This window comes from Typopeltis vanoorti, chromosome 14 (assembly GCF_054136105.1).
Source record: "Typopeltis vanoorti isolate ZY-2024b chromosome 14, IOZ_Tvanoo_1.0, whole genome shotgun sequence".
Classification (NCBI taxonomy): domain Eukaryota; kingdom Metazoa; phylum Arthropoda; class Arachnida; order Uropygi; family Thelyphonidae; genus Typopeltis; species Typopeltis vanoorti.
In genome coordinates, this window is record NC_143562.1 from 47,927,873 (window position 1) to 47,955,421 (window position 27,549).

General features: G+C 33.4%; 1 protein-coding gene across 1 annotated transcript; it reads right to left on the reverse strand.

Moving 5' to 3' along the window:
* Nucleotides 1-4,202: 4,202 nt before the first annotated feature.
* LOC150099432 (cytochrome P450 4c3-like) lies at nt 4,203-26,411 on the reverse strand. Its single transcript, XM_090404346.1, has 11 exons — nt 26,198-26,411; nt 19,571-19,683; nt 15,265-15,350; nt 14,344-14,531; nt 11,811-11,880; nt 9,835-9,961; nt 7,871-8,059; nt 7,069-7,242; nt 6,394-6,460; nt 6,075-6,254; nt 4,203-4,811 (listed from the first exon to the last, which is right to left on the reverse strand). Exons 1-11 carry the CDS (start codon nt 26,409-26,411, stop codon nt 4,651-4,653), a joined length of 1,569 nt encoding a protein of 522 aa, XP_090260472.1. The 3' UTR covers nt 4,203-4,650.
* Nucleotides 26,412-27,549: the final 1,138 nt, after the last annotated feature.

The following is a 27,549-nucleotide window of genomic DNA, read 5'->3' on the forward strand; positions in this document are numbered from 1 at the left end:
GCAATTCATATAACTACAACTAAATGCATTAGAAATCGGTTTTATGTTTGTTCAATAATGACCAAAGCACACAGAAAATCAGCACCGCAATTGCAGGCCGAAGTCAATTACCTCAGAGTTGAAGAAACAATAACAACAAACGAAAAGCAAATGAATAATCTGCGCTTGTTAACAAACCGATACACGTACCAGCAGACCCACAATACCGGTTGACATCTTTATATTCACTCAGCGTCTTTTCCCTTTCCATTTGCTATAATTCTTCATTTTATTTTATTTTATTTTATTTTATTCAATGTGATTTCTAAACTTAAATTCCTATATCAAACAAATTTCACAAACCCCCATGTTCAGGAACACATTTTCACGACTGCTAATTCACCTCCTATCCCTTCCATCTAATACTTTTCTACCAAACTGGATATATCTGCTATTGGTTAGATTAAATTTTAAACCTCACGTACTTCTTCAATTTTTAAGGTCATCGCGTAAAGACAGATCACTCGAACTGATGACTCATAGATTTACATCATCAAGAAAAAGAGACATTTCATTATTAAAAATCAAGTGGATATTAAATCCAGCATTAAATCAAAGTCGAATACAGAAACTGTAAGAGTTTCTCTATTCGGCTTTGAAATAATGCTGGATTTACTATCCACTTGATTTTTATAAATTTTGCATCGCCGAAGTGAAGCCATTTGGCTCTTTATTTTAGTGAATTTCATTCTTAATGTCTGAATCCAAATCACTCAAGAATTTTTTCCATGAGAGGTACTATCACCGAACCCTGGGTATTCCATTCTTGACTCTTGGCTCTTTTAAACTTGATTTTTTTAAACTTTGCTCCCTGTCATCTGTCTGTCAATGAATTTCTTACCCATCTTACTGTGTAATGATCAATATTTTTTTCTCATATTTTAAATAGAGGTTTTATGTGAAACACTGAGTTTGTCGAATTCCATACAAATCACATTATAGTCCTCACGACGTCTATTTCCTTCATGACGTCATCCTAAAAAAAAAAAAAACAATTTGTGATCCTCCCTACCGGCTAATGTGGATGAAATAGTGACACCAAATTGCACTTCTTAACCATGATATTCAATGGGTTTTAAGGCTTCGTATCCTGATTTATCTCGACATCTATAGACGTCGTGGCCGGTTGGGGAGTTTTAAACAAACCATAGCTTCGCACGCTTCCTAATTTTTTTCCCATTACTGTGTAATGAGAACATTACTCATAACATTAACAGTACACCGGTATATAATACTATATTTTATGCAACAGACCATCATTATGAACTGATGTAACCATTGTAAATTTTCCATCAGAAGTCACTATTCCCAATCTCAGTGATTCATTTCAGAAGACAGAAACTGAATAACTGACCAGCAATGCGATCAAACAACCCTTTCTCCAATTTTATCAGTTTGTTAACTTATTTACATATTTAAATTTTGTAGTATTATGTCATCCGCTGAATTAAATCTTGCTTACCATGTAGAATTTTTCTCTTCTAGCAGACCAATTTTTCCGTGAAATCTTTCAAATTTGTTATTGAGATCTTGCAATTAAAATTGTTCATTCAAACTTCTTCCTTCTTCTTAGCTATGTTTAACACGTCTCTTTTTATCTTTATTCCTTCTCTTTTCTTACAAATCTAAGAGAGTATTTTGTTATTAATTTTGATAGTTCTTCTTCTCTTTAAACTCTTTCCATCCGCTACCGGATACCGTTACTTCCTTAATTTCCAGTTAATTCCTTCCTGAATTCTATAGGAAGCTGTTCTCTTTTCTATTGCATGTGCATACACATTAACCAGCTACCCCTGAAAGAAAATATCTTCCAATACATAGTTCATAGAGCTATGGTGACAATTAATACTCATCAAGCAAACATTCAACATGCCATAAATTTGGTCACCGTAAACTCCATCTACGTAATTTTTGGGAATTCAAAATCAGTGATACTTAAAACAATACTTATCCTTGCAAATTATCTTGATGCAGATATATGAACTGAAGTAGCCACATAAAACATCTGCAAAGCCAACTCCAAACAGTAGTGCAAGCTGTGTAGACGGAATGATTGAACTCCTATGCATACACATAAAAGCACTATCCAAGGTATTCTGTAGAAACATATTAAGATACGCTCTAACGACCTACACGTTGCAGACTATAAACTAAGATTAATATCAATGCAGTATAAAATGATAAAGCTGATCTTTTGGGAAGCAAAAAATAAGGCTAATTTATTCAATGACATTACATAAAATGATAACAGTCAAATACCTACGCAGTTATGCTAAATCCAGAATAACTTCACTGTGGCACAGTTTTTAGCTCAGTAAGAAAACTTTCTTGAAGGACGAGAAACTCGGTTAAATGGTATTACCATACATGCAGTAGACCCTTTCCTCCCTCATTTTAATTACAGATCTCGGTATAAATACATCAGACTTTACCTCTTAGGCCAGGACTATCTACCTTTATGATCTATGTCCGTATAACATTAACATGACTGCAAAACAGAAATAATCAGACATGCACTTCCAACAATATGGGACGAACATTGTATTTGAACCAATGTTCCCTTCTACCTTTATTATTGGATGTATCATATTTATCTATGTGATACTTTTATTACTATTTTTATTTATCTATGTGATAGTAATGAAAAAAAAAAAAGATTGCATCTAAGTTTGCTGACAAGAATTACAATAGCATCCCCTTCTTTTACGCTTTTTTTTTTAAATTACAAGCTCTTGACTCGCGTGCAAGAATTAATTTTAGCAGTTATTTCCAATTCTTTCTGTAAGGAGAGAAAGAAAGAGAGAGAGAGAGAGAGCATTATTATTATTACGAAGCACGAGGAAATGCTACGTAGAAGACGAGCATTTCGTGCACCTATAACAAGAGCTTTATTGTTGTTTATTTCTTAAATTAATTATTATTCCAACTTAAAAGTAAGTTTTCAAATGTTATTATGTGTTGTTTTAATTTAAAATAAACGTCTTAGATGGTGTTCAGTTTTTGTTTTGTTTTTTTAACTTATATACTTAGCCCAACAGCATTAGTTGATCCGTAACACAGTGCTTCCCAAACTTCTGGATGTCAGGGCCCCCTTTGGAAAAATTAAAATATTTCACGGCCCCCCTGGAAAAAAATCGTAATAGAGACATATATTATTATAATGTTTATTGTATTTATATTCAATACAAAACATACACAGAGAATATTGCAAAAACCAAATGCAAATATTACATTTTTAGCATCTTACATATCACATGAAATATTATCTCATATTTTTATATAGATAGATATGTTATTATTGTACATTTGCAGTACAAGCACATGAAACGTAAAACGATTAGTAACAAAGAAAGAATTAAAAACATAAAAGAAGTTTAATAACAATTTAATGTGATGGATGTGTTTTAATACTGCTGCACCAATAGAAGGTGAAATATTTGAATCTGCAATTCTTAGATTTCTGCTTTGAAATGAAACTTATATGAATAAGCCTATATTTACTAATATTCATTAAGCGCCGAAATACGCAGCAAGCAAAATTTGTGAACCCGCACCAATGTGCGATTTTTTTCCTATTAAAATATAAAAAATAACAAAAAAGAAATAATAAATAATAAAAATTAAATGCGTTTGTTTTAAGATAAAAAAATTACTTAGTCTTAAAACATTTTCAGTTTGATTTCATTATTTCACCCCCCCCCTCAAAAACGTACGTCCCCCAAGGGGGACGCGGCCCACAGTTTGGGTAGCGCTGCAACAGATCAAAAACAATCCTGCAGGATCGTCTGTAATATGCTATGCTTAGTAATTTTGAAAGCACGCAACAAGTGATTCAAGTTGTTAACTAAACTTCAGTCACTAGTTATGAGCTTTTTTAACTTTACAAGAACTTGGAAAAAGTTGTGAAAAAAGAAAAGAAGTAATAATACGATGTATATTAATAGTTAATACAAAGATATATTAATAAATAATTCATTGACAATCCAAACATTTTAAAATACATCCGTTCCCTTCCTATTCTACATGGAATACATAATTTTATTGGATCCATAGATTGGAACGCAATTTCTCTTCAGTTAATTATATTGGTTTTTCATAGCATGACCAAGTTAAATATAAAAGATTACATCAAACGCACTTCAAAATAATGAATGGATATTAATTGATATAAATACAATTCGTTGTCAGTAGTTACCGAATTGCTAAACTCCGATTTCTGGAACAGGATTACAACTGGCTCATTGCGTAAATTGACAGCATATAATAATGATCGGAAAAAATAATAGTTTTGTTATAAAGTCATAAAAACTGTATGCCCTGAGATACATAAGGAAATTTATTACTTTTCCGGAAGATTATTTAAAAAAAATAATCTCTTTTGGAGCAGTCCTTGCAGCTTAAGATTTCAATATGAGATCAAATATTCTGAGTATTTCAAGTGTATGCACATCATATAATACAATCATCATTTGTTCGTTTTTTACAAATTATACTTAAATCTCAATATTTAAATTGTCTTTTTCTTATACAGCGTATTTTAAAGATACTTTTTTACATATTGAATAGCTGGTGGATTTATTAATTATTTTTACATCACTTTCATCATATTGTTCAACGTCTCTTCTTTATTCTAATTCGATGACCTTCTTTAGCCAGAAGTATAATGTCAGGTACCAAAGTCAGTTGATCTAAACTGTCTACAGATTCAATGTGGAAATTACGTAGTACATTAGCCAACACAGTTTTTTGTTCCATTGAAGCAAACTTTTGGCCTGTAATGGGAGAAACAAAAATTTTATTGTTATCTTTCGCTAAGGAATATTAGATATATTTTAATGATTTTCTTATTAAAAAAAAAAAACTGCGACATCAAAAACGAAGTTGGGTGTGAGAGAGGTAGATTAAACAGTCAAATAAAAATTGTTACAGCTAGAAGTGTAATCAATATTTTTTACTGTTTTAACAACAATGATTTCAGATGACTGAAATATAATATGAAATTTCTAAAGTGAACATTTGTTTGAAATTCAATTTCTAAAGTTTATTTTTAAAAAAATGTAGAAATAGTGCATTATATTAATATAAGCTGAAATAAACATTAGTTAAAATTCATTTCCAAGTGCGCCAAGTTTATCGTTTAATAATACGAATATACTTCGTCTATTTTTAAATAGACTTCAGAGTGTCAAAAGACTTATGGCGGAATGGCACTCCATTCTATACAACACATCTACATCTTAATTCTCCACAAACACACAACGCCATCTACCGCAGTCCAATCAATTTACCTGCATATATTTTCATGAAATGTAATTTTACAGAATCTCAATACAAAAGATTACTAATAATGTTACATGAAACATTTTTATAATACTTTAAAAAGAGCCAGCCTGGCTGGCCGAGTAGTTAGTATATTCGCTTTCCAGCTAAAGGGCTGCGGGTTCGAATCCCGCCATGGGCATGGATGTTTGTAATTGTCTGTGAAAATAGTAGTTGTGATGGTCGGCAGCAGATGGCGTTGGTGTAGTCAGTTGGTGGATTAAGTGGTGGAAATGGAAACATGTAGAGTAGATGCCCCCCTCGATAAGTCTTTGGACTCCCGGGATGGGTTATGAAAATTATCAGCAGAAAAAGAAGTTTGTTAATTATAAATCACAATTGTAATTAAATAATCATAAAATAAACTAGTGTAATTATATGATTATCATAAGGTAATTTCTGAAGATTAATATAAAAATATACTTATTTAACATATTAACTGTACCTCACTCAACTAGGATTCAATTTGTGGACAATAAGCAAATAATTGTTATTATTATTTCTTAAAATTCCATAGGAAATTTTCATTTTCTTTCATTTATTTTGTTTATAGCCCCATACAAACAATCAAAGGAAACAAATTTGCTTATTAAAATAATTTCGTGTCTTAATGCCAAAAGCCATCAAAAGGTTGCTTCATCTCTCTCTAACAATACACAGAGTGGAAAGAATAGGATTTAATGTATTAGTCTAATTTCAAAACCAAACACTTTTACCTATGCAGTTTCTTAGTCCAGCTGAGAAAGGAACATACGAAAAAGGTGGTGAATGGCTGCAGTTTTCTGGAAGGAATCTGTCTGGATCAAAAACTTCAGGGTTCTCAAACACTTCTGGATCCCGGTGGAGCATGTAAATCATCATATAGCACCTCGTTCCCTTTGGAATTGTGTATCCGCCTGTTTAAAAGGAAGTATTTTGATTCATATTGCAAATCAAAGTAAAACCAATTTTAGGAAGTGAAGTTTCCTTCTAATGATACTGAATTATAAACAAACGAAAAGAATTTAAATTGTTTCTAAAATTAACGGCACTTACGAATACAAATATCTTCGTGAATCGATCTCCCAATGCTCATAACTGGTGGAAATAACCTCAGTGATTCCTGTAAAATACCAAAATATTTTAATGCGAAGTGTTTTGAACATGAAGGTTGATTTAATTGATTATTTTTATCGAAATGGCTGATCCCGTAATTTGAACCATTTTTGTGGATATGCTGGGCAGGAAGAACATCAGTTAATTAACAATCGTAAGATATTGTGAGAATCCAAAATTAGTGGTTAATTATTGGGTTCGTTTTAGTCAAAAATGATAAAATGACTTAATGAAGATGATAAATTTGTGCTGAATGCTGTATCAATTCTTTCTATGCCAAAGATGCTAGATACATTTTGACCTGGTCTTTAAATCATTATTATATATTAAAATAATGTTGCATTCATAACAGTAAACTTTTTTATCTTAAAAGTACGAAGCCAAAATTTTTAAATTCCTATACACATACTTAAGAACAAACTGAGAAATTTCCCCATGACTTTCAAAGTACAGAATAGAGTTGTTTTTTGCTTTCGATTGGGTATTCAAAACTCCCATTGGACAGTATATAATTCCATATCTTAAGAATTTCTCGAATAATGGCATTAGAATGAACAATTTAACGGAACACTAAAATTCAGGGACATATACTTTCCTTATTTTCATAATGCTCACCTTCAGCACGCAATCCATGTACTTCATGTTATGGAGATCCTCAGGAGTTACTGGCCGCGAAATGTCATCTCCAAATATGCTGTCCAATTCTTCGTGGATCCTTTCCTGTACCAGAGGGTGACGGCCTATATTATATATTGCCCAAGAAATAGAAGCTGCTGTAGTGTCATGTCCCTAAAAAAATAAATATTACAAGAAACTGTATATTAAACTTCTCGTCAGTTTCATTTGCATCGTTTTTGCTTCTTGATTCTAAAAATGATCTGGTTTAAATCAAAATCGAATATGTTTACATATGTCGAAACCAGTTTCGACATATGTAAACATATCAAGTTGAGCATTTAACTAAACTTGATGATCCCAAATCTATTTTGTTTATATTCATCTAGCGAGAACGAAATTACTATTTGCTTATAGACGAACGAAAACCTCTAAAAATAAAGTAAACATCTCCAATAAATTTCTTTTTTCTTTGTACTGTTATAAAATAAGGCATTGGTAATATACCTTCAGGATCCCAAGTCCAAAATATTTATTTATTCAAGCTCAGTTCGGTAGTTCTTTAACAAAAGTCTTTTGAAAGTCCATTCAACATCATGCATGAAATTTAAGATAACAAGAAAACATCGACTCCATAGTTTTTTATTAAAATAATTTCTTTTATTTATACAAATGGGAAAAGCTTGCGCCTGTTGTTTAAATAGTATGAAGGGAAGGAATATGAATGAATAGTATGATGAAAGAGTAAAACTAAAATTTAAAAGTCTTTTTAAAGGGAGAGAAAACAATTCGATGCACTTACAGCAAATGTAAACGTATCCACCTGTCGATGAATTTCGTCGTCAGTAATTGAATCATCTTTCATTTGTAAAGTTAGCAGAAGATCCAGAAATGCCATTTTTTTCCTGGCTCCTGACATGTCTTGATCGTTCGTCACATTAGAGGTTTCATTCTGTAACTCTGTGAATCTTTTTCTTTTTTCTTCAATTAGCTACTGAAAATTAAATACATATTTCGAATAATATTCCAAATCCTGGAGTGTAGCTCTAACCAATCGAATTCATTTCAAAAACTTTAAATAAGGTCAAATAACGTGAATAATAAATAATTATGTAATATAACAATATAGGAAGAAAAATCTGAGCTTAACAATTTATTGTAGAGCTATTGAAGTTCAATTTATTTTTTCTGCACTGTTAAAACGAGCATCAAAGAATGGTAATTAAGCATTCTGATTTTAATTAATTTTCATTTTAAAATGAAGACTGGGTATTTTGTTATATGATGAAAATGCTTTGATAAATAAACGGAAATCAATTGATAAAAATCCTTTGGGACATGCAATTTGTTCATTTTAAAGGTATTTTATTACATTCTAAATTTTCATTAATAATTTTGATGAATATTTTTTCTAAACATTTCATTGTTATACGTGTAAAAAACTGAATGTATAAAGAAGGTAAAAGTTGTGTGGTGCAGCAAAAGAACAGCTAAATGGTTTCACATAATTTAGGGACCTTCAGTAATGTGAAGGCATTGTTGCTATATGGATCAAGTGGAAACTGACAAGGAAGCAAGAATTCAGATAGTTTTCAAATAAACTGTTTGCAAAAGATATTAAAAATATTTTATATAACTTACAAATGATGAGTTATATAAACAGACAAAGCAAAACAGTATTGCCCGTGATATAAGTGATGTAGACGAAAGTGAATTGGACTCGGGAATAGGCGAACGAAAAATTCCAAGAGTAGTTTTGACGCGGATCTAGAAAGAAAAAGGGAAAAGGAACATCTAATCTAATTTGGTGAAGATTGGCAGAGAAATAGAGAAAATTGGATAGTTGAAAGAGCTGGAGAGAGAGAGAGAGAGAGAGAGAGAGAGAGAGAGAGAGAGAGATAAGCAATTGGTTAAATTGGTTGTAAAGATAACTGCAGGAGAAGAATTTCAGCCTTTTTAAGCGGACGAACAGTAGAGGAAATATACAGGTAGGATTTTTTCTTATTTTCTTATTTTATTTATTCCGCAGCATCCTTATGTTATAATAAGGTTACAACCGTTATTGTCTTATTCAGAAACGTTCTTGGAAGGATGTGAAAAAGTAGTTGATGTTATTTATCGATTTCACTCGGTTTTGATGTCCTGTCTGTGGAACCTACAATGTGTTACATGAAATAGCCAAATAGCACTTAGAAATATGAAAAGCTTTTCACTAGTCCCCACTTTGAACCATCCCAAAACAATCATTACTTTTGGGTTCTAACAAGCTAACACTAAAACTGTTTAAATCCGGTATATCAAGTTCAATCAATAAAGTTTTTGACACGATACATGAATGCAATAATAGTAACTAAAGGAAATAATAATTTGGAAGTGGTGTTCATAGGTATTCTCATGTGGCGTCACTAGACACCGTATGGTCATTCCCGCAGCTCTCATAGGCTTTTGCAAATGAAGCCATCTGCAAGATAAAGTGGTAACATTGCAGATACCCTTTCCACAAATAGGTAGTAGGACAATCACAAACATCCATGCCCCATGGCGGATTTGACACGAACTAAATAATTCTCATTTAGTATTTTTCTTGAAGGAAATAGTATTTTATGGATAAAATAATATATTATTCAATCGAGTTACTGAAAATTATTATTTTATTTTTATTTGGTTTCTTTAATATCAACTGTCAAACAAACTCACTTCGTAGAACAGAAAAATAGTAAAAATTTACTAAGTAAAAAAAAAAACATCCTAACGTATTAAACTCACCTTCTTCACATAATTCTTCAATATTTCCACTTTTTCTACAAATTCTCTTCCAGTACTCGTTCTGAAGAACAAAAAATCTGGCCATAACCAAGGTTTCATGGCTCTTTCCATTGCCGTAGTTTTCACTCTGACAAAAAATAAAGAAAGAAATATATTAAAGAGGGAACGTTTCTATCACCAAAGATCAAGAGTTTTGGATATTAAACGCACATAAACTGATTTTTGCTAACTAAACTGAAGGGCCAAGTTTGCTCTCTCTCTCTCTCTTTATATGAGTGTGTGTGTGTGTGTGTGTGTATGGAATATTTTTCAAAAGCGTATCTAAAAACGCATTACAAAAATCCCTTCCGTTAGAAGTAGATTTTGGACATTAGAATGAGATGCTTCAGACGATTTTTGATCATTTATTCTCTTTGAGTGCGAGATTCTAAAAGAGTGAGAAATTAGCATTTTTATAGAAATTTATTTTACTCTCTAACAGTTTATGACTGCAAGAATTTTCTCAAAATTTAGATTTAATCATATTTAAACATAGAGAATCCTTCTCGAAGCAAAAATTGACACGACATCTGGAGAAAAATCAGTAGTTATCCTCTTCCAGCACAGTGGGACTAAAGAACTACCGGTAATCATCTAAGAAATACATTTTGTTCGAAGAGAAACAATTATTATTCGAAATATAAGTCTTTGCGACATAGCGCATTCAGAAGCCAACTTTTAGAGTTTGCAGGATTAAAACTAGTAGCTTCTTTGGAGGAAATCCATTACCTGTCAATAAATGAGACAGAAGAATATATGCTTACTGGTAAAGCTCAAATTTCAAAGTTACCACTAACTGCATCCTTCTGCTAATGAATTGGTCACTCGCTTGTACTCACTAGTTGAGTGCATATAGACGCATTTCTCTTATTTCCTGAAATGAGTTAGACAGTACTAGCATGAGCAGATTGAGCTGGTTGGAATTATGTCGAAAACAACTGTCTGTTAAGTGTATATATTCTAAGACAAGTTATACAGGAGTCAGTAAAAGACGGCCCTTGGGACTGTTCTGGCCCCCGCCTATTATTGTACGGCCCTCGAGCCAAGAACGATTTTTAAATCAATTTCATGATAAAAATCTTGAAATTGCTGTTTCAGTATCTATGGCTTCTTTTGCACATGCATGATTGTTGCAGTGATCGTATGTTGCACTCTTGTGTGTGTGTGTGGGGGGGGGGGCTCTCGCTGCATGCGTTTCCGCTGGACCTCACGGTGCTAATTCGCAAACACCAACTTTCGACTTCAGTTAAGCGTAATTATATCTCGTGAAAAGAATTATACTCTTGAATATTTTCCTAAAAATCTGTTTATACACAATTATATTCTGTATTTTGTTAGAAAATAAAATTTACACGTTTACATAAATACATGATATTCAAGATTTGTCTCGGGAAGCATAATATATATATTGTATTTTGTATTATACAAAATACAATGAATGGGATAGTCATTCAAGAAACAGTAACACTATACAAGATACTTCTAAATGGGAGAGCATTTAATATAATCCTATCTGTACAGCGCTAATGTTATGCGCTTTGAATAGTTTCGGAAATGAAGTGGCTCTTTTCAGAAAAAACTTTAGCGATGTGTGAATTAAATTATTTGATGATGAAAAACACAACAATTCCGGAAATCCGTGGCTTCCTTTGTATGTCAGCAGCCTATTTTCGGTTGATAGCTTGTTAGAAAAATTCATGGTGTTCTTCTGGGGTTGGTAATTGAATATCAATTTTAGCAGTACTTGAAGTATGAATATTATTAGCATAACGATTATTCTGTGCTTTGGATGTGACGACTGATTTTGAGATTTTTTTTTCTCTACGAATAAATGAAATACTCTTTCAGGAGATAGCCCTTAACATAAACCTATCTTTACAGAGCTAATGTTACGCTCTTTGAACAAGTTCATAAATGAAGTGACTACTTCACAATACCTTGTAATAGCATCAAGATATTCACATCTGCTGTTCTTCTGAGCATCAATTTTTACTCCAAGAGCGGCTTCTGTAATGAGATAAGTTTTTAATTAACATTCACATGACAAAGAAAGAAAATATTAGAAAGACGTCTGATCAGAAAAGTCATATGATATATTTAGATGGTTTTATTCTTTTAAATCTTAGAAACAGCATGTTACGCTTATCAAAAGAATGAGGAATAATTACACACTCAGAGACATTGGATAACACTTCGAGAAACAATGTTGTGATGATCTTCAAATTATTATGAGGCAAACTACTACAACATATACAGAGCTATATACTAAAAAGAAAATATCATCAATCCTCTCAAGTGGTGTACAGGATATGGTGATAGTACTACAGGAAGGACTTACATCACGACTAACTTCCTATCAACAATTTTCCTCCAGATCAATCTGTTAAGACGTCAGCATTATTACATTTATATTTCTGTTTTCTACGACACTTTTCGCTGTATCAGTCCACCTATATCTTGGTCTTCCTTTGGATCATTTTCCTGCCAACCTGGTAGAGAAACATTTCTTTTGCTAATCTTTCCTCTCCCATTCTGTTTAAGTGTTTATCACCTGAGATTAGCTCTGCTAACACATTCCTGGATGCTAAAAATGTCAAGTTCTTTCCTAATATCCTTGTTTTTAATATGATATTGCCATTGATGTCATCTGTTCACACCCTAATCTTTCTCAGGACTCTCATATGTGTGATCTCTAGTCTTTGGTCAAGTGTTTTATTTCTAACCCAGCTCTCAGATCCATAAGTTAAAATTGGTTTGAACACTGTCTTGTATACAGCTAATTTAGTGTTCCGACTAATTTCTCTCTTATTCCAAATGAATTTATTCAATTGACTTCCCACCATACCAGCTTTGCTGATTCTGTTGTCTATTTCTATATTGAATTTTCCATCTCCACTAAAATTGTGCCTAAGTAGCTAAATGTTTTACTTGATCTGTAGGTTCTCCATTCACTATGTAGTTAATATTTTCAATGCTTCTGCCTATTTTCATTGTCTTGGTCTTGTTACTACTGACCTTCATACCATATCTATTACAACAGTTATTCAATTTAGTCAGGGAATCTTGCAAATTGTACCAAATTTATTTAGAAGTATAACATCATCCGCATAAAGCAAAGAGCTGATATTAACATCTCCAATTTTGATATCATGTTTAATACCGCTTTCCTTAGTAATGTTATACATATAGATAATGAACAGAGGGGATAATGTACATCCTTGTCTGACACTATATTTAAAGTAAATTGTTTGGCAATTTTTCGAAGTAATTACTCAATAATTCAAGGAAATCTTTTTCTACAGTTTTATGTCACCTTTTATAATCTCTAGTCCCTTTTACAGCACTCTTTTCTCCATTTCTAAGCTTGTTCAACAACCTCCAGAATATCTTGCCACCTTCTTGATATTTATTATTTATGTTCTACCCCAAGTCTTCCAATGACTTTTGTTTAGTTAGTTTTACACAGTGTTTAGCTTTCTTACATTTGTCTATGTATTCTCTAAGAGCACTAGCTGACTTATTTGCCAGGAACTTTTGATATGATTTCTTTTTTTTTTCCTTCACTGCCTCTTTAAATTCCTGTGTCCACCATGTTGTTCTGGTTTTTCTATCTTTATAGATAACCTCATCACATGCCTCTCTGGCTGAATCAATCAATGTTTCTTCAGAGCTTGCCACCGAATCTCCAAGGTTTGGTGACTGTTCTCAAATCATTCGTTTATCTTGAATAATGTTTGTATTTTAGTCTACTGTTCACATCTGGGAGCTGCTAAACTTTAATTAGCTTTAAAACTTTCTTACATGTTCTTCTTTTCAATATAAAATTCAATTTTATCCTGCTCAAGACTAAATAGTGATCACTTCCAATTTCAAATCCTCTGTACACTCTGGTGTCCTGCACCAGGGAGAAAACATCACTATCAACAATAACATAGTCAATGAGACTATTCTTATTCCTTGCCTTTTCTCTCCATGTGAATTTGTGCACATTTTTATGTTGGAATATTGTATTAGTAATAACCAGTCCATGTCCTGAGCAGAAATCCAACAGGTATTTGCCATTATTATTAGCTTTGCTCTTTTCTCAAAATTTTCCCAAAATATTTTTGTGTGTCTGACAGTAATTTCCTACTTGGTCCTTGTTGATCCCAACAAGGTCCAATTTTTACTTTTTCATTGTGTCAATTGCTTTCTCTAAAGCCTGAAAAAATTCCTCCACTTCTACCTTTGTAGAACCTTCTGTAGGACTATAGGCACAAATAAGTCTAAACTATTCAGTTCCCCATTCTGATATTTGCCGATATCACTCTACTTGATATTGCTTTCCATTCAAGAAGATTAGCCTGATATTTAGTGTTGAAAAGAAAAACAGTACTAGACAACTGAGTAAAGCAAAGAAGTTTCAGTTAAAGACATGATGAAATTAACATTGAATATTCCAGAAGTACAAATACAAACATTAATACTTACCACAGATAATGTCAAAAGTACATCGAGTAATCAGAGGCTCAACGTCAAAAATTTCTTCTTTACAATCTTTTAGAATCTCTACCAGAACTGCAGATTGATCATTCATAATAGGCAGGAATGTTTCTAGTACGCTAATATGAAAAGAAGGAACCAGCCGTTTCCTCCATGGTTTCCATACTTTTCCGGGACTGAAAAAAAAAAAAATCTTCTAAATTAGAAACATAATAATGAATCACGAACGAAATGTCACATGTCATAAAAAAAATAACTTTTCTATGAAGATCCAGCAAACTGTTTGTATGCTATATTTTCTCTCTCTCTCTCTCTCTCTCTCTCACTAGCGCACGTTCTTTCTGGGTGTGTTGCTTATAGTTAGATAATCCGTAAACCGTGTTCCAGAAGCCAAACATTCTTCTCATAATTACATATCAAATCTGCTGATAACTCTGCCTTCAGAATACTGTTGTTCTGCTGAATTAGTGATATCCGTGAAAACTGTTTGTGATTAGGAAATTCATTTTTGTAGTTAAGATGAAAATGGGATTGAAATGAAAAATATTGTACCTTCATAAATTTCTGATACTTACTGGTAAAGTAGAAATAAGTATCTGGTCACAGAATTCAGGTATACAGCTACTCCAAAGTGACCATTTGCAACTAGCGCTACATAAATTATGAATAAAGACATGTCGAATTTTTGATAATCAAAAAAAAAACAAACAATTTTATTAATAGATTTTAGAAAACACTGTTAAAGTATAGGAATTTATTTTAGATGACCCTATACTTGAAAACTTGATCTACCAGACTGAAATATTATTAGTTTCAATTTAAACTAGCTGGTTCATTAGGTAAGCTGTACTTTTTGTTTCAGTTAGTACTATCTATAAAAACCGGTAAATGAATTCAATCATGACATACCCAGTAAGAAGTCCATTTTTCAGCCAGATATCTAAAAATCCATATTCTTTTGCCTTGTCCAACAGAATTTTACTGGAAAGTATGGCCTGAAATATAATAAAATAATAATGAAACTATAAATAAGTTGAGCCATTTCGTTACTAATAAACTTTTATGTGACTTTAAAAAGCAAAACAAAACTGCATAGTTCATTGGAAGTGGTGCTTGCATCCTCCGCACTAGATCGCCCGAAGATAGACATAAGTTCAAGTCTATCTCCAACTTAAGACTAAGTTCAAGTTCTCCGACTGGAAGAACTTTTTCTAAGCCTTTCTTCTGCCAGGTTCCCAAGTTAGTCGATCTCTGGCACGGGCAAGAAGGATTTTTCTCATGGAAACTCGGAGTTTTTCGTCTGGTAAACTCAAGAAAATCGACTGTAGAATCCACATTATTTTAGACAGACAGTAACATATCCTGTTAGGGTTGGGTACGGAGATGACGTCTTTTCATCGATTGCCGCTTTTAATTAGTGATAGTCTTGAGCGAGCTATCTCAAAAAAAAAAAATAGATAGGGTTAAGAGACCTTGCCTTTTCTCTGTAAGGGAATAAAAGTTCCTAGATAAATTATTTATTTAATTTAAATTGGATATGTAAGTGTTCGAAAAGGTGTACGATGGGTTACTGAGGGATACATGCTATCTGTGATTGGTGTCACTTTAAATCCGTTGATGAGAGGAAGTATACTGGTCATTTCAGTCATATGAATATTGGCATGTTAACAAGGTTCAAGTAGTTCGTTTATTCACATTTATGAATTATTTAGAAGTGGAATTTTAATATCATATGTAATGTACTACACTTTTATAGATCCAATATTTTTATGGAAAATGTGAATGCAGTATCTGCAGTTGAAACCCATAATGGGCAAAAAAATGTGACCCGATTATGTATTTAATATATAATATGTCGGCATTCACCAAAATTCTTTTTTAAAAAAAAATAAAACACTAAAGAATAATCGTTATATTATTTGAAACCAACCAAGAAACCAACCAAAAATATCATGCGTCAGTAATCATGAACTGTTAATTTCTAATAAATCAATCTTAACTTTAAAATCTATGAACATATAGTGTACTCAATAACATTTTTTCTTTTTTTTTCATTTGGTTCCTCGTAATTGGAACAAACGAAACTCTTTATTAGGATTTGCAATATTGGTAGCTACCTCACTGTGAAGAGATAATACTACTATTTCAAAATGAGAATATAATTTCAAAAACAAATAATAATATGATAATAATAATATTCAAGAAATTGTGTATAATGACAGATCCGCCGATTTATTCATATCTGCGATATCAGCAATCACAAGATTTCTATTTTATGGAAAGTCGTATTCAGTTTTCACTGACGGTAATTTGTTAAAATTGTTTTAAAATCGGAATATCGTAAGTAAGCATATTAAAAATAATAACATCCAGTTAATAAAATGAAAAACTCCCATGGAAAATCGAAATATTTATTGTAAAAATTTCGCATATTTTTCGCACGTATTTCAAGTACACAAATGGGCGAAAATATTTTTTAATTTGTTTGATTATTTTCGTGGATGATGATCGGAGAAAATAATACCATGCATTAAAATAAATAATACCCTGTTCTTTTTGTTACTGGGAAGTACTTTCAGTATACTGAAAATCAAAGCAATTCAGTTAATTTATAGATATTTACACTGTGATAAAGTTAGTAAAATGGACAGAAACCTACAGAAAAGGCTAACAAAATATTATGTGTGGAGTGCTGCCCTCTATGCAGCTGAAACTTGGACATTGAAGAAAGAAGAAATTAAGATTTTGGAACGCTTTGAAATGTGGATTTGGAGAACGATGGAAAAAATCAAATGGACAGATAAAATAACTAATGAAGAGGTCTTAAAAAGAGTAGAAGAAGAAAGAAGTCTGTTAAAGAGGATAAAAAGAAGAAAAAAGGGAAACTGGATCAGACATATTCTGAGAGGAAATGGAATCATTAGAGATGCCATCGAAGGATAAATAGACGGAAAAAGACCCAGAGGAAGAGTAAGAAAAACAATGCTAGATGACATGCTGAATGGAGACAGGTACGCAACCTTGAAAGAGAAGGCTCAGAACAGTTGAGAGTGGAAGGAAAGTTTTTGCTACTAAGAAAAGAACCTGCGCATTTGCAGAATACTTAATAAGAAGAAGAAAGTTAGGAAATAATGTTTTGACCAGAAGATGAAGCACACATAGTTGAGTTTCGTAATTTTCATAAAATATAAATACATAAACCATATTTTAAAATATCTCTTCTTACTAATTATTTTATAACAAACGTGAGTTACTTTACCGTTTATTTAATATTTATTCTCATACCTATCGAATTTTTGACGAATTCAATGCCTAGCTCAGACTTAAATGATAATGCAATTAAGTTTAAATAGGTTACATCAGATGGCGCTACGCTCATTCAATGAAAAAATTGTTTGAATAACGTACCATCTAAGTTCAAAATACAGTACAATTAATTTCAAATCGCTTATGAGATAACACTGCTTACATCCAGTGAAGAATTATTCAAGTAGCATACCATCTAAATTTAATAATAATTTAATTTAATTTAATGCCATATCATGTAAGCTATTTAAGTTTAAATAGCATACATGAAATGGCGCTGAGAGCATTCAACGATGTGTTATTTAAATAATGTATTAACTAATTTAATAATCAGTATAATAAATATGCGAAGTTGCAGTATTTTCACTTCCGGAAACTCCAGGAAAATTGCCAGAATCTGTGCAATGAAGAGGCATAATTAATTAGATCATTTTCTGTAATTTCAAGAAACTAATCCATTCTTGCTGAAATATTTTTTTTAAATTATAATTGTCCTCTGAAGTAGATGTCGCTTCTATCCCATCTTATGCTAATTCGCAACTTTTAAACTTATGATATTATTTTGATAATTTATACAATGATATACAATTACATATTATTTTTAAGTTTGGTTTTTAATGCTGAGATTATATTTTCCTCGTTTGCATTAAAATTACAAAACAGTTAAGAAGATGTATAGCAATGTATGTATATCTCCTTAAAGTTTTGTAATTTTATTCATCCCCATCCGAAGACATTCACAAATATCCATGCCGTAAAGGAATTCGAACTTGACTCTTATTTGGAGATCGGGGATGAGTGGTCAACTCAAACTTATAGTAGCAATTCCAAATCCCTTTACAGGCATGGATATTTGTAAATGTTTTCCGGTGGGGCATCTTGTGTGGTCTCATGATATCTCCATAAACAGCCAGAGAACATTTTGTTATTTATTTTTAGGCAGTTGCCAAGTCACTTGATCTAGGACTCAGGTATGTGGAGACGTTTATCCTAGAAACTCCGAAAAATAGACCGTTGAACTACCATATGATGGATTGCGGTACAAGATGCGAGATGACTTTTCCGCTTACTGGGACTGCAGTGTTGAAAAGTTCCATAGCTGATGTTGAGAGCGGGTTTCTAAATTGTTTAAAAAAATAATAAAAAAAAATTACACCATGCACATATGCTAGATGCTGCAATAAAATTGAGTATTTGGATAAGAAAAAGAATGGAACTTCAATCACTCTGTGCTGAATAAAACGAAGAAACACGCAGATAAGAAGAGAATTAAAATACATTTCTTAGAACACAAGAGCTTTCAGATCAGACTCGAAATGATGTTGTTGTTGTCTGTGAAACGTTACTAAAACATCGGAATCCAAAATTAAAGACATCGGAAACCAAATCATGTTCAAATATAAAATGTGTCTAACTACTTATTCTCAAAGAAAGTATTAAGTTTCTTTGTAAAACTTTAGTTTTTCACTTCCACAAAACAAACAAACTGTCAAAAGACCACACGCAGTTGACCGTCATAATGAACTTCCAAATTCACACTAACTACCCAAGGGTTAAAATTCTAGATAATCAAACTTTTCGTCTTTTGGCAACAAGATTATCTGACAGAACACAGGAAAGTGACGATGAATATTAGTTTTAAATAATTTAGGAAAAATTACTGTGACAACAAAATCCCAACACAATCATAAAAGGATAATGAAACAGTTTTCACTCGTATAATATAAACTGATTTAATTTCCAGAGCATCAAAATGAACTGCAGAAAGGATGAGCTTACTATTATCTAATTTAATCAGAGATAATAAATGATAAATATTTTAACTTTCAATCCACGCTAATTTCCTTCTATTAATAATAATTTCTATGAAAATAATTACAGATTAGCAATAAATTAATTACAATGTTACCTCTACTGCATCTGCCTTATAAACAACTACTACAGGAGTTCGACCTCCCCAGTATCGTATTACGCCTTCATTTTGAAAGACACGAATACTTTTGCAGACCATCTCGAATACATCTGCAAGGGGGAAAAATATTTAGGAGAATACATAAAGCATGTGAAAATGATTGCACTCAGTATTTTCTGCAGTCTAATTAGAAGAATTTTGGCGGCCGTTAAAGGCATGAAATTTTAAAGGAGCGTTTGAATTTTGAAACGATAAAAATTGAAGCAAATTTATTTTGCTTCAATTTTTACAAATGTAATCATACAAAAAAATGGAGAATCCGTAAATATATTTTTTTTTAATTAGAGGAGAGCTCTATTATTGGATAAATGTAAACAAATAAATCATTCAAACACAGATGGATTGACGTCTTGAATAATTTATATATTCTGTACTTTAGCTCTGTTTCTTCCTTTAAAATAAAATAAAAAAAATTTAGCAAGCTACAGAATATTTTTGTCAGTTGAAATTGTTTTGAATATTTTGACGGGGAAATACTCGTAGATGTTCCATTGCAAATTGTCGTTGAATATGAGAAAAATGCGAGAGGGTTTTTTAATAATAATAATAATAATAATAATAATAATAAAGTTAACATCGCACCGCATCTGAACATGTACAGTTTGCAGAGGAGTTTGAATAGGCAAGAATAGTGGTGGCATTCTTTGTTTTATCATATGGTCACGAGATGGCACTACTCGAATATTGCACGATTAGTTGAAAGTTGTAAGAATGAGTGAAAATAATCATACTTAGGGATGTACAGCATGATCTGATTTCCATATAAAAGTATCATACGGGCAAAAATCGATCAACAGCGGGAACAAGATAGAAAAATATTATGTTAGCGAGAGAGGTTAGGATTGGCATAGTACTTTCGTACACGGCAAGCAAGGTGTCAATAATGACAGCGGATTTTAATTATATCACAGACACATCTAACAAGATCAGGATTGTGAACGATCCACCTTTCATAGTTCAGTGATTATTTCTCCAGACTACTGAAGGAACACTTGTGTGGTAAGTGACTTGTAATTGATGGTGGTGGTAGTAGTGGCTGTGGTGTATGATAGAAACGGTCGTTTCTTAGTAAAAGACAATCGACTTTTTTTTCTTTCTTTTTTTTTTACTTCCACTGAGGAATAAAATGATTTCATAATGATAGTGGAGAAAATGAATAAATTTCTCTGCGACTCGTCTTCGTCGTCCGGTAGCATCCTCTAGAAAGAGGGTTGCAGCAGATGAGCAGCTCTTCATTTCTCTCTGCCTGTCGCTTCTGTCATTCTTAAACCAGTCCATTCCACGATGTCCTTAAACCACTCTCTAGTTGATCTTTCACGTCTTCTCTTCCCCTCAACTTTCCCTTGTAATATAGTTCTTGTCAGGTGTCCCGAAGAATCTCTCAGAAGATGTCCTGCAAATCTGGTCTTTCTTTGCATAATATTCTTGAGCAGTGGTCCTTCCATCCCAACCCTTCTTAAAACTTCTTGATTTGATATTCTCTCTGTATAGCTAATATTTTCCATCTTTCTATAACACCACATTTCGAATGCATTAATTCTTTCCATATCTCCCTTTCTGAGTGTCCATGACTTACTTCCATAACTTGCAATCCAAATTGTTGCTTTAACTATTCCAATTCTAACACCTATTTTAGTGTTCTTGTTTATTAAAATTCTCTTCATTTCCATAAATGTCGATTTAGCTTTGCCTATTCTATTTCTAATGTCCAACTCTGAAGTTCCTTTCTCTGAGATCCAGCTACCTAAATATTGAAATATTTCCACTTCTTCTAAAATCTTTCCTCCACGTCTTATTTTTACATTATCTCCTATTTTTCTACCCATCATTGTTATCTTGGTCTTTTTTGTGTTAATTCTTAGTCCATACTCTTTACAAGAGTTTTCAATTCTTTGAATAATTTGTTGTAACCCATTTTCACTTTCTGTCATCACCACTACATCATCCACATATCTTAAGTTATTAATGATTCTTTCATTCATTTTTATTCCTTCTTCTACATTCTCAAGTGCCCATCTAAGCATTTATTTAATATAAAGGTTAACCAATAATGGTGATAACTTGCGTTCCTTGTCTGACTCCTCTCTCTCTCTCTCTCCACCGGGAATTCTCCTGTTTCCTCTCCATTTACACATACTGACGCTATTTGTGACCAATATAATCTCTTTAAAATTTCCAAGTCATAAGAGTCAATATCAGTATTTTCTAGAATGTCAAAAAGCCTATTATGTGTCGCTGTATCAAATGCCTTTTCAAAATCCAAAAATCCCCAAAACAAAATATTAAAGAGATATAAAATTCATGCCTGTGAAAATTTTCAATATATGACAAATAGTAATAGAACTAGGTTCCATCCGTGGAGATTGTGTAAGACTATGGTTAGTAGGAAGTGTGCGGACCAGAATATTTGCGTGGAGAGTGGTGAATGAGTGGAATGAATTGCCAGAATTGGGTGTGAGTTCCCTAACGGGGACTGAATTCCAACAGAGGCATGGTAGATTTTGTGTGTATAATGGTTAATTTGGGTCACCCATGATTAGACTCCAGAGATTCCGTAAAGCAATAATAATAATAATAATAATAATAATAATAATAATAAGGCTGATGGCAAAAATAATAAGGCTGATGGCAAAAATAATAAGGCGATTGAACCTGTGTATCTGAAATCAATATAGAGGGACATAGTCTGATACGAATATGAGTGTTTAGTGGTGTACTGCTGGGCGCTGCCTTTGGCCCATTGTTGTTCAATCTTAATATAAAAAAACGGTTGGGTTTACTGAGTAGATAGAACCTGCCCTCCACCTCGCACAATTAAGTTCGAATCCGAGCATAGTCCTATATATTTGTGAATGCCTTCAGGTGTTGGATGAATTTCATCGCCCAGTCAAGACCACACTCTTACCGAAAGTCACAAGTTGCTTGAGATTGCATCATATATGGTAAGATTCAGTTTAGTTTCCATAGTACCAACCTCTTAGCTCACATAGATTACCACGATAGACGGAGGTTTATAGCCATCATTCTTGGGTAGCAATTACAGCAAAAATTACACTGGGAACGGACTAAATGGAGATGCCGATTTTTTTCCATTGATGATAAATTGAGAATAGTGGCAAGGAATGATTTTGAAATGAAATATCTTCAGGGTGAATTGGATAAATTATCAAGATAACTAATAAGTCTACTAACTAATAATTGGCATTGAAGCAGCTGCAAACGATAATACTGATAAAAATTCAGGGCGAGAAATCGAGATTAGAAGATTCATCACTGAGCAGGAAATTATTTCAAGGATATGCTCTTAACTAGTGAATAAGTGGGATGATGAAGAGAAAAACTAATTTATGACAATAAGCTGTTCTTCCTCTTTATAATGGCCGGTTACTACTTTGTTTGGTCTATTGCACACAATTTCGGTTCCTGTTTCCGTGTGCATATAATTCAGGCTTTTCCAAAAGTCTTTCGGAAAACATTTTGGAAACAAATGTCTATTGGAGCACATCATTGCTCATGACGAGGTTTGACCCCACAGTCTACTGATTGGAGAGTAGCAAGCACGTTAACTATCGGACAACCAAGCTGCAGTTAAGCCTTCTTCGTTGTCTGCACTATCTACTAATAATTGTCCCGGACACTTTAGCAATTTACAATTGATACCAGTAGGCGAATCCTAATATTAGGTATGTCCACTTTTGGCTTTGATCACCTCCTGCTCCCTTTGAGGGAGGCATTCTACCAATGTGCGGCAGACATCAGGTGGAATTAGTCACCATTCCTTCATCAAAGCAGCACTGAGTTCAGCTTCAGATCGAGGACGTGCTGATCTGGACCTCAGTCGCTGCTCTAATTCGTCCCACAGACGTTCGATGAGGTTGAAGTCAGGACTCTGCGCAGGCCAGGGCAGTCATTTAACACCCATCTCTCTTCATTCCATTCCATAACAGCTGGAGCTGTGTGGCATGGGGTTTTTGTTTTGATATAAACACGGGTCCGTTTCATATAAACTCCGCACTGCAGGCAGCACCTACTTATCCAGAATATGAAGATACCGAACTGCCTTCAATGAACTACAGACAACTACCAGTGATCCCATTTCAAATCAGTTGAATGCACCCCACACCATTACTAATTCTCCATCAAACTTTACTGTGGTAACAAGCGTTCACCAGGCTGCGTCCACACCCACGTCCTGCCATCAGACTGGATCGCTCCATAGTACCGTTTTTTAGTGGTCAATTATCCAATTCACAGGCTCTCTTCACCAGACGAGTCGCCTTGTTGGTTGTTGTGATGTTCTGCTTTCGTGCCGCTGCTTTTCCATGAAAAACCCAATAAATGGAGTTCGTTTCGTACAGTATTGGTGCTCACTATGGTATTACTGACGCTCTGGAATTCATCACTGTCTGTGTCGATTGTAGCCAGTTTTTGCGTGCTGCCCGTTTTAATCCTCTCCTGTCCCTGTCAGTCATTTTCGTCTGGGTGTTTTCCTGCACTAGTGATGCCGGAACTTCTCCATTTGTTGACGACATTGCTAACCGTTGATTTTGGATGCTCCAGTTGAGCGACAATGGCAGGTATGGACATGACACCAATGTGACAGCACACTCACACCTCTCTGGAAGTCATCGAGTACACGTAGTGTTGCCATACCACTTGTATTCAATCTGTATAGGATGAAGTATACCAGTTTTTATGTTATTAACAAACCTAGAATGTTCCATAACTTCAAATAACAGGAGGGGGGGTTGTCCGGACAATTATTGGTAGATAGTGTATATATTATCTGCAAGTTATTCTTGTCAAAATATCGATGACACAGTTAGAGTCAATGGGTTCATACGTAATCTAATTTAAACTACTCTATGAACCTTGTTTGTTGCCTCATTATCTAATCCACTATTCTTATCAGAACCAATGCAGCGATAATTTCATTTTTTATAGATTTTTATAGATTTTTAATAGAAATAAATTATACTTTAGGGAGCTGTAATTGTGAAAATTTTATTTTACTGCTGTTTGAAAAGAGAAATACAATGCCCTAGATGTGCTAAGAACACAGCATGTTTTTACAAGTCAAAAGGATTCTGATTCAAACAAACAAAAAACAGAAAAATTACGCATAGCTGTTACACGAGAAGTTTTCTTCTTGTTCGGTTTCTTCATGTCTGAGGACACCTGAGCAATGTCTCTCCATTTCTTTCTTTCTGTCTTGTTGCAGCAGTAGGCAACTCCAAATTAAGTCCTGTGATCTTTTTAATCTGGTCCAACCACCTTGACCTGGGCGTCCTCTTTTTCTTTGTTCTTCCACTTTACTCTTTATGATAGGTTTTTCCAGGTTGTCATTTTCAAGTCTTGAAATGTGACCGAAGTATTTGAAAATTCTTTCATTTACAATGTCTCAGAGCCAACTCATGATTTTGTTTGATTTATTATACTTTACTTAGACCATTGTCCATCCAGTATTTTGTAGAGTATTGTTTAGAGGAGCCTCTCAAGAACTTTCTCATGCAACACAGCTGGAAGCTATTTATCTTGTCCATATCTTTCTAGCTGAGTGTCCAAGATTCATCACCATTCACCATTCACATGAAAAGTATGAAGCTGTAATATATTTCTGTACATTCAATCCGATAGCTAAATACATTCACACTTAAAGATTATATCGCCAATGTGCAATGCTCCAATTATTACCAGAACAGACCGATTTACTGTTAGATAGCATCCACAAATGGCGATTTTGATGCGCATTACAACTGCAGTTATGTCGTCTTGGATAATATATTCGATAGAGAACAAAAATCATAGTCAACCATATCTCAACTTTCAACTGCACGAACATGAACTCTTAAACAGGATTGTTCTTTCAAAGAAGATACTACAGCGTCATTTGAAAAGAATAACTAATTACAAATGACATAATTTCATTATATCATAATGCATATATGAACTAATAAAATACAAATCGTGATATATATTTCACACATTATATAAGGCATTTAAAACCTTTACTTTCTTATCTTAATTAGCTTGTACAAAGAAGAAAAGTTATTTTGAAGGTCACACCTAATTAAAAAAACTGAAACTACCAATACAGTATGGTATATACATAACAACTCAATCAGTTGTCTTCTAGTAAATAAAATATATTAAATCAGATCTTTAACGCACATAACGATTACACAGGAATATTAAACGTTTTGTTAAACTTCAATTGGGAAATTCTGACTAAACGTTTAGTCAATAATTGCTCGTTTTCGTCACTTCCTGTATTAACATGATAACGGTTTTAGGATATGCATTATTATTATTATTATTATTATTATTATTATTATTATTAGGCGGGAAAAAAAATTATTATTATTATCGGCTAAGTCACGCATGCGCAAAAATAACCTTTAAAATTACTAGAAGTAGAAAACCACGAGGAACAGCTAAAGAAAAAAATGGAACAATAAAATAATATTTTAATGAAAAGAACAAATAGCAATCAATTCCGAACCAGTATTGACTATTACGCAACTGCTACTACGGAATATATTGTAAGGATACTTTGTCGCTTACCATGTGTGGTCGTCACAACAGTCTTTATACCAAATAAGTCGTCAGCCTGAGCAAGATTCCCAAGCAAAAAATGACCGGGTAATCCAGGTATTTTATTAAATAAAGCAACTCTTCTACGATGCTTAATCCATTGGACTACGAGCAATGCAATTAAAACACCCAAGCATAATAAAGTGAATGACGGGCAGTACGAAAGCACTATAGCCGTCGACATTATTCGCATCTTCGCCTGCTCTCTTGTGTGGCAGCCATTAATATAGCAACTTATCACAAAATAAACAGATATGAGTGACCGGAGACCGTGCGCTTATCGCACTAATGTCTTTATATGCGTAATAGGACGAAATGCCCTATCGGTTATATATATATATATATATCAAGAATGGAAAATCGATAGGGCATTGCGTCCTTCGATTTAAAAAGACTTGAATTCGATTCTCGTCGTGAACGAGTGGATTCTTCATGAGCTTTTTCAATTGAAGGTCAGTTAGCCGATGTCATATAGAACTAGCTTTCGGCGCTTTCTTTCTCCTTGATATATGTTCTCGTTGCTGGGTGAGGCCACCTACTGTAGTGAAGCGGGCGTTCGTAGTAATTTGGATCGATGTTGTAACTTTCATTATATCTTCCGGAAGTGACGTCATGTACAATAGATAATTCTTGTATTTTCAGGCTGATCGCTGTTAGAGCTGCAATAACACAAACTGCCTCGAAAGATATTGTCCTGTATCCTTTAATTATACGTATGGCTATAAGGCGTTGAATTCTGTTGAGTTTTTGTCGGTTTATCTTGATTTTAGTGCATGTTTCCAAGCAGGTGCAGCATAAGATATCAGTAGTAGTATAGCTCCGGTATATATTGTTTTTGCGCTCGTTGGCCTAATCCCCACTTAATCCTTGCCGACTTAGCTAGGAGGTTTACTGCTTGTAAGCTTTTTTCGGCAACATATGATATGTGCTTATTGAAGGTAAATTTTTCGTCTATTATCACTCCTAGGTATTTTAACTCATTGACTACCTCGAGAACTTCTCCGTTTAGGAAGACCGTTACAGATTGTTTTGATTTTTTGCGTGCGATGTGGAGCACTTTAGATTTGGTGTTACAGAAGGTAACTTTTTTTTCTAGCGTACCCACTCTGCAATTTTAAAGTTCTTCGTTGGCCGTTACTTCTAACTGTAAGCCGTTGTGTCCCCGAATCATTATCATCGCATCATCGGAGAAGGTTATGATTTTTGTTTCAGCAGTGACAGGAAGTCTTAAAACCGAGCCGTACTGGATGTTCCAGAAACCTGGCCCACAGCAAGAACCTTGCGGACAGCCCTTTTTGACTTCTTTCGCTACAGTTGTGGTT

Bases quoted from the DNA above. Each gene is read 5' to 3' on its own strand.
- LOC150099432 (XM_090404346.1), bottom strand. From the start codon at position 26,411: ATGTCGACGGCTATAGTGCTTTCGTACTGCCCGTCATTCACTTTATTA. The intron at 11,881-14,343 runs GTAAGTATTAAT...ATCTCATTACAG, and splicing joins TACTTTTGACATTATCTGTG to AAGCCGCTCTTGGAGTAAAA. The intron at 6,461-7,068 runs GTGAGCATTATG...GGTATTTTACAG, and splicing joins ACATGGATTGCGTGCTGAAG to GAATCACTGAGGTTATTTCC.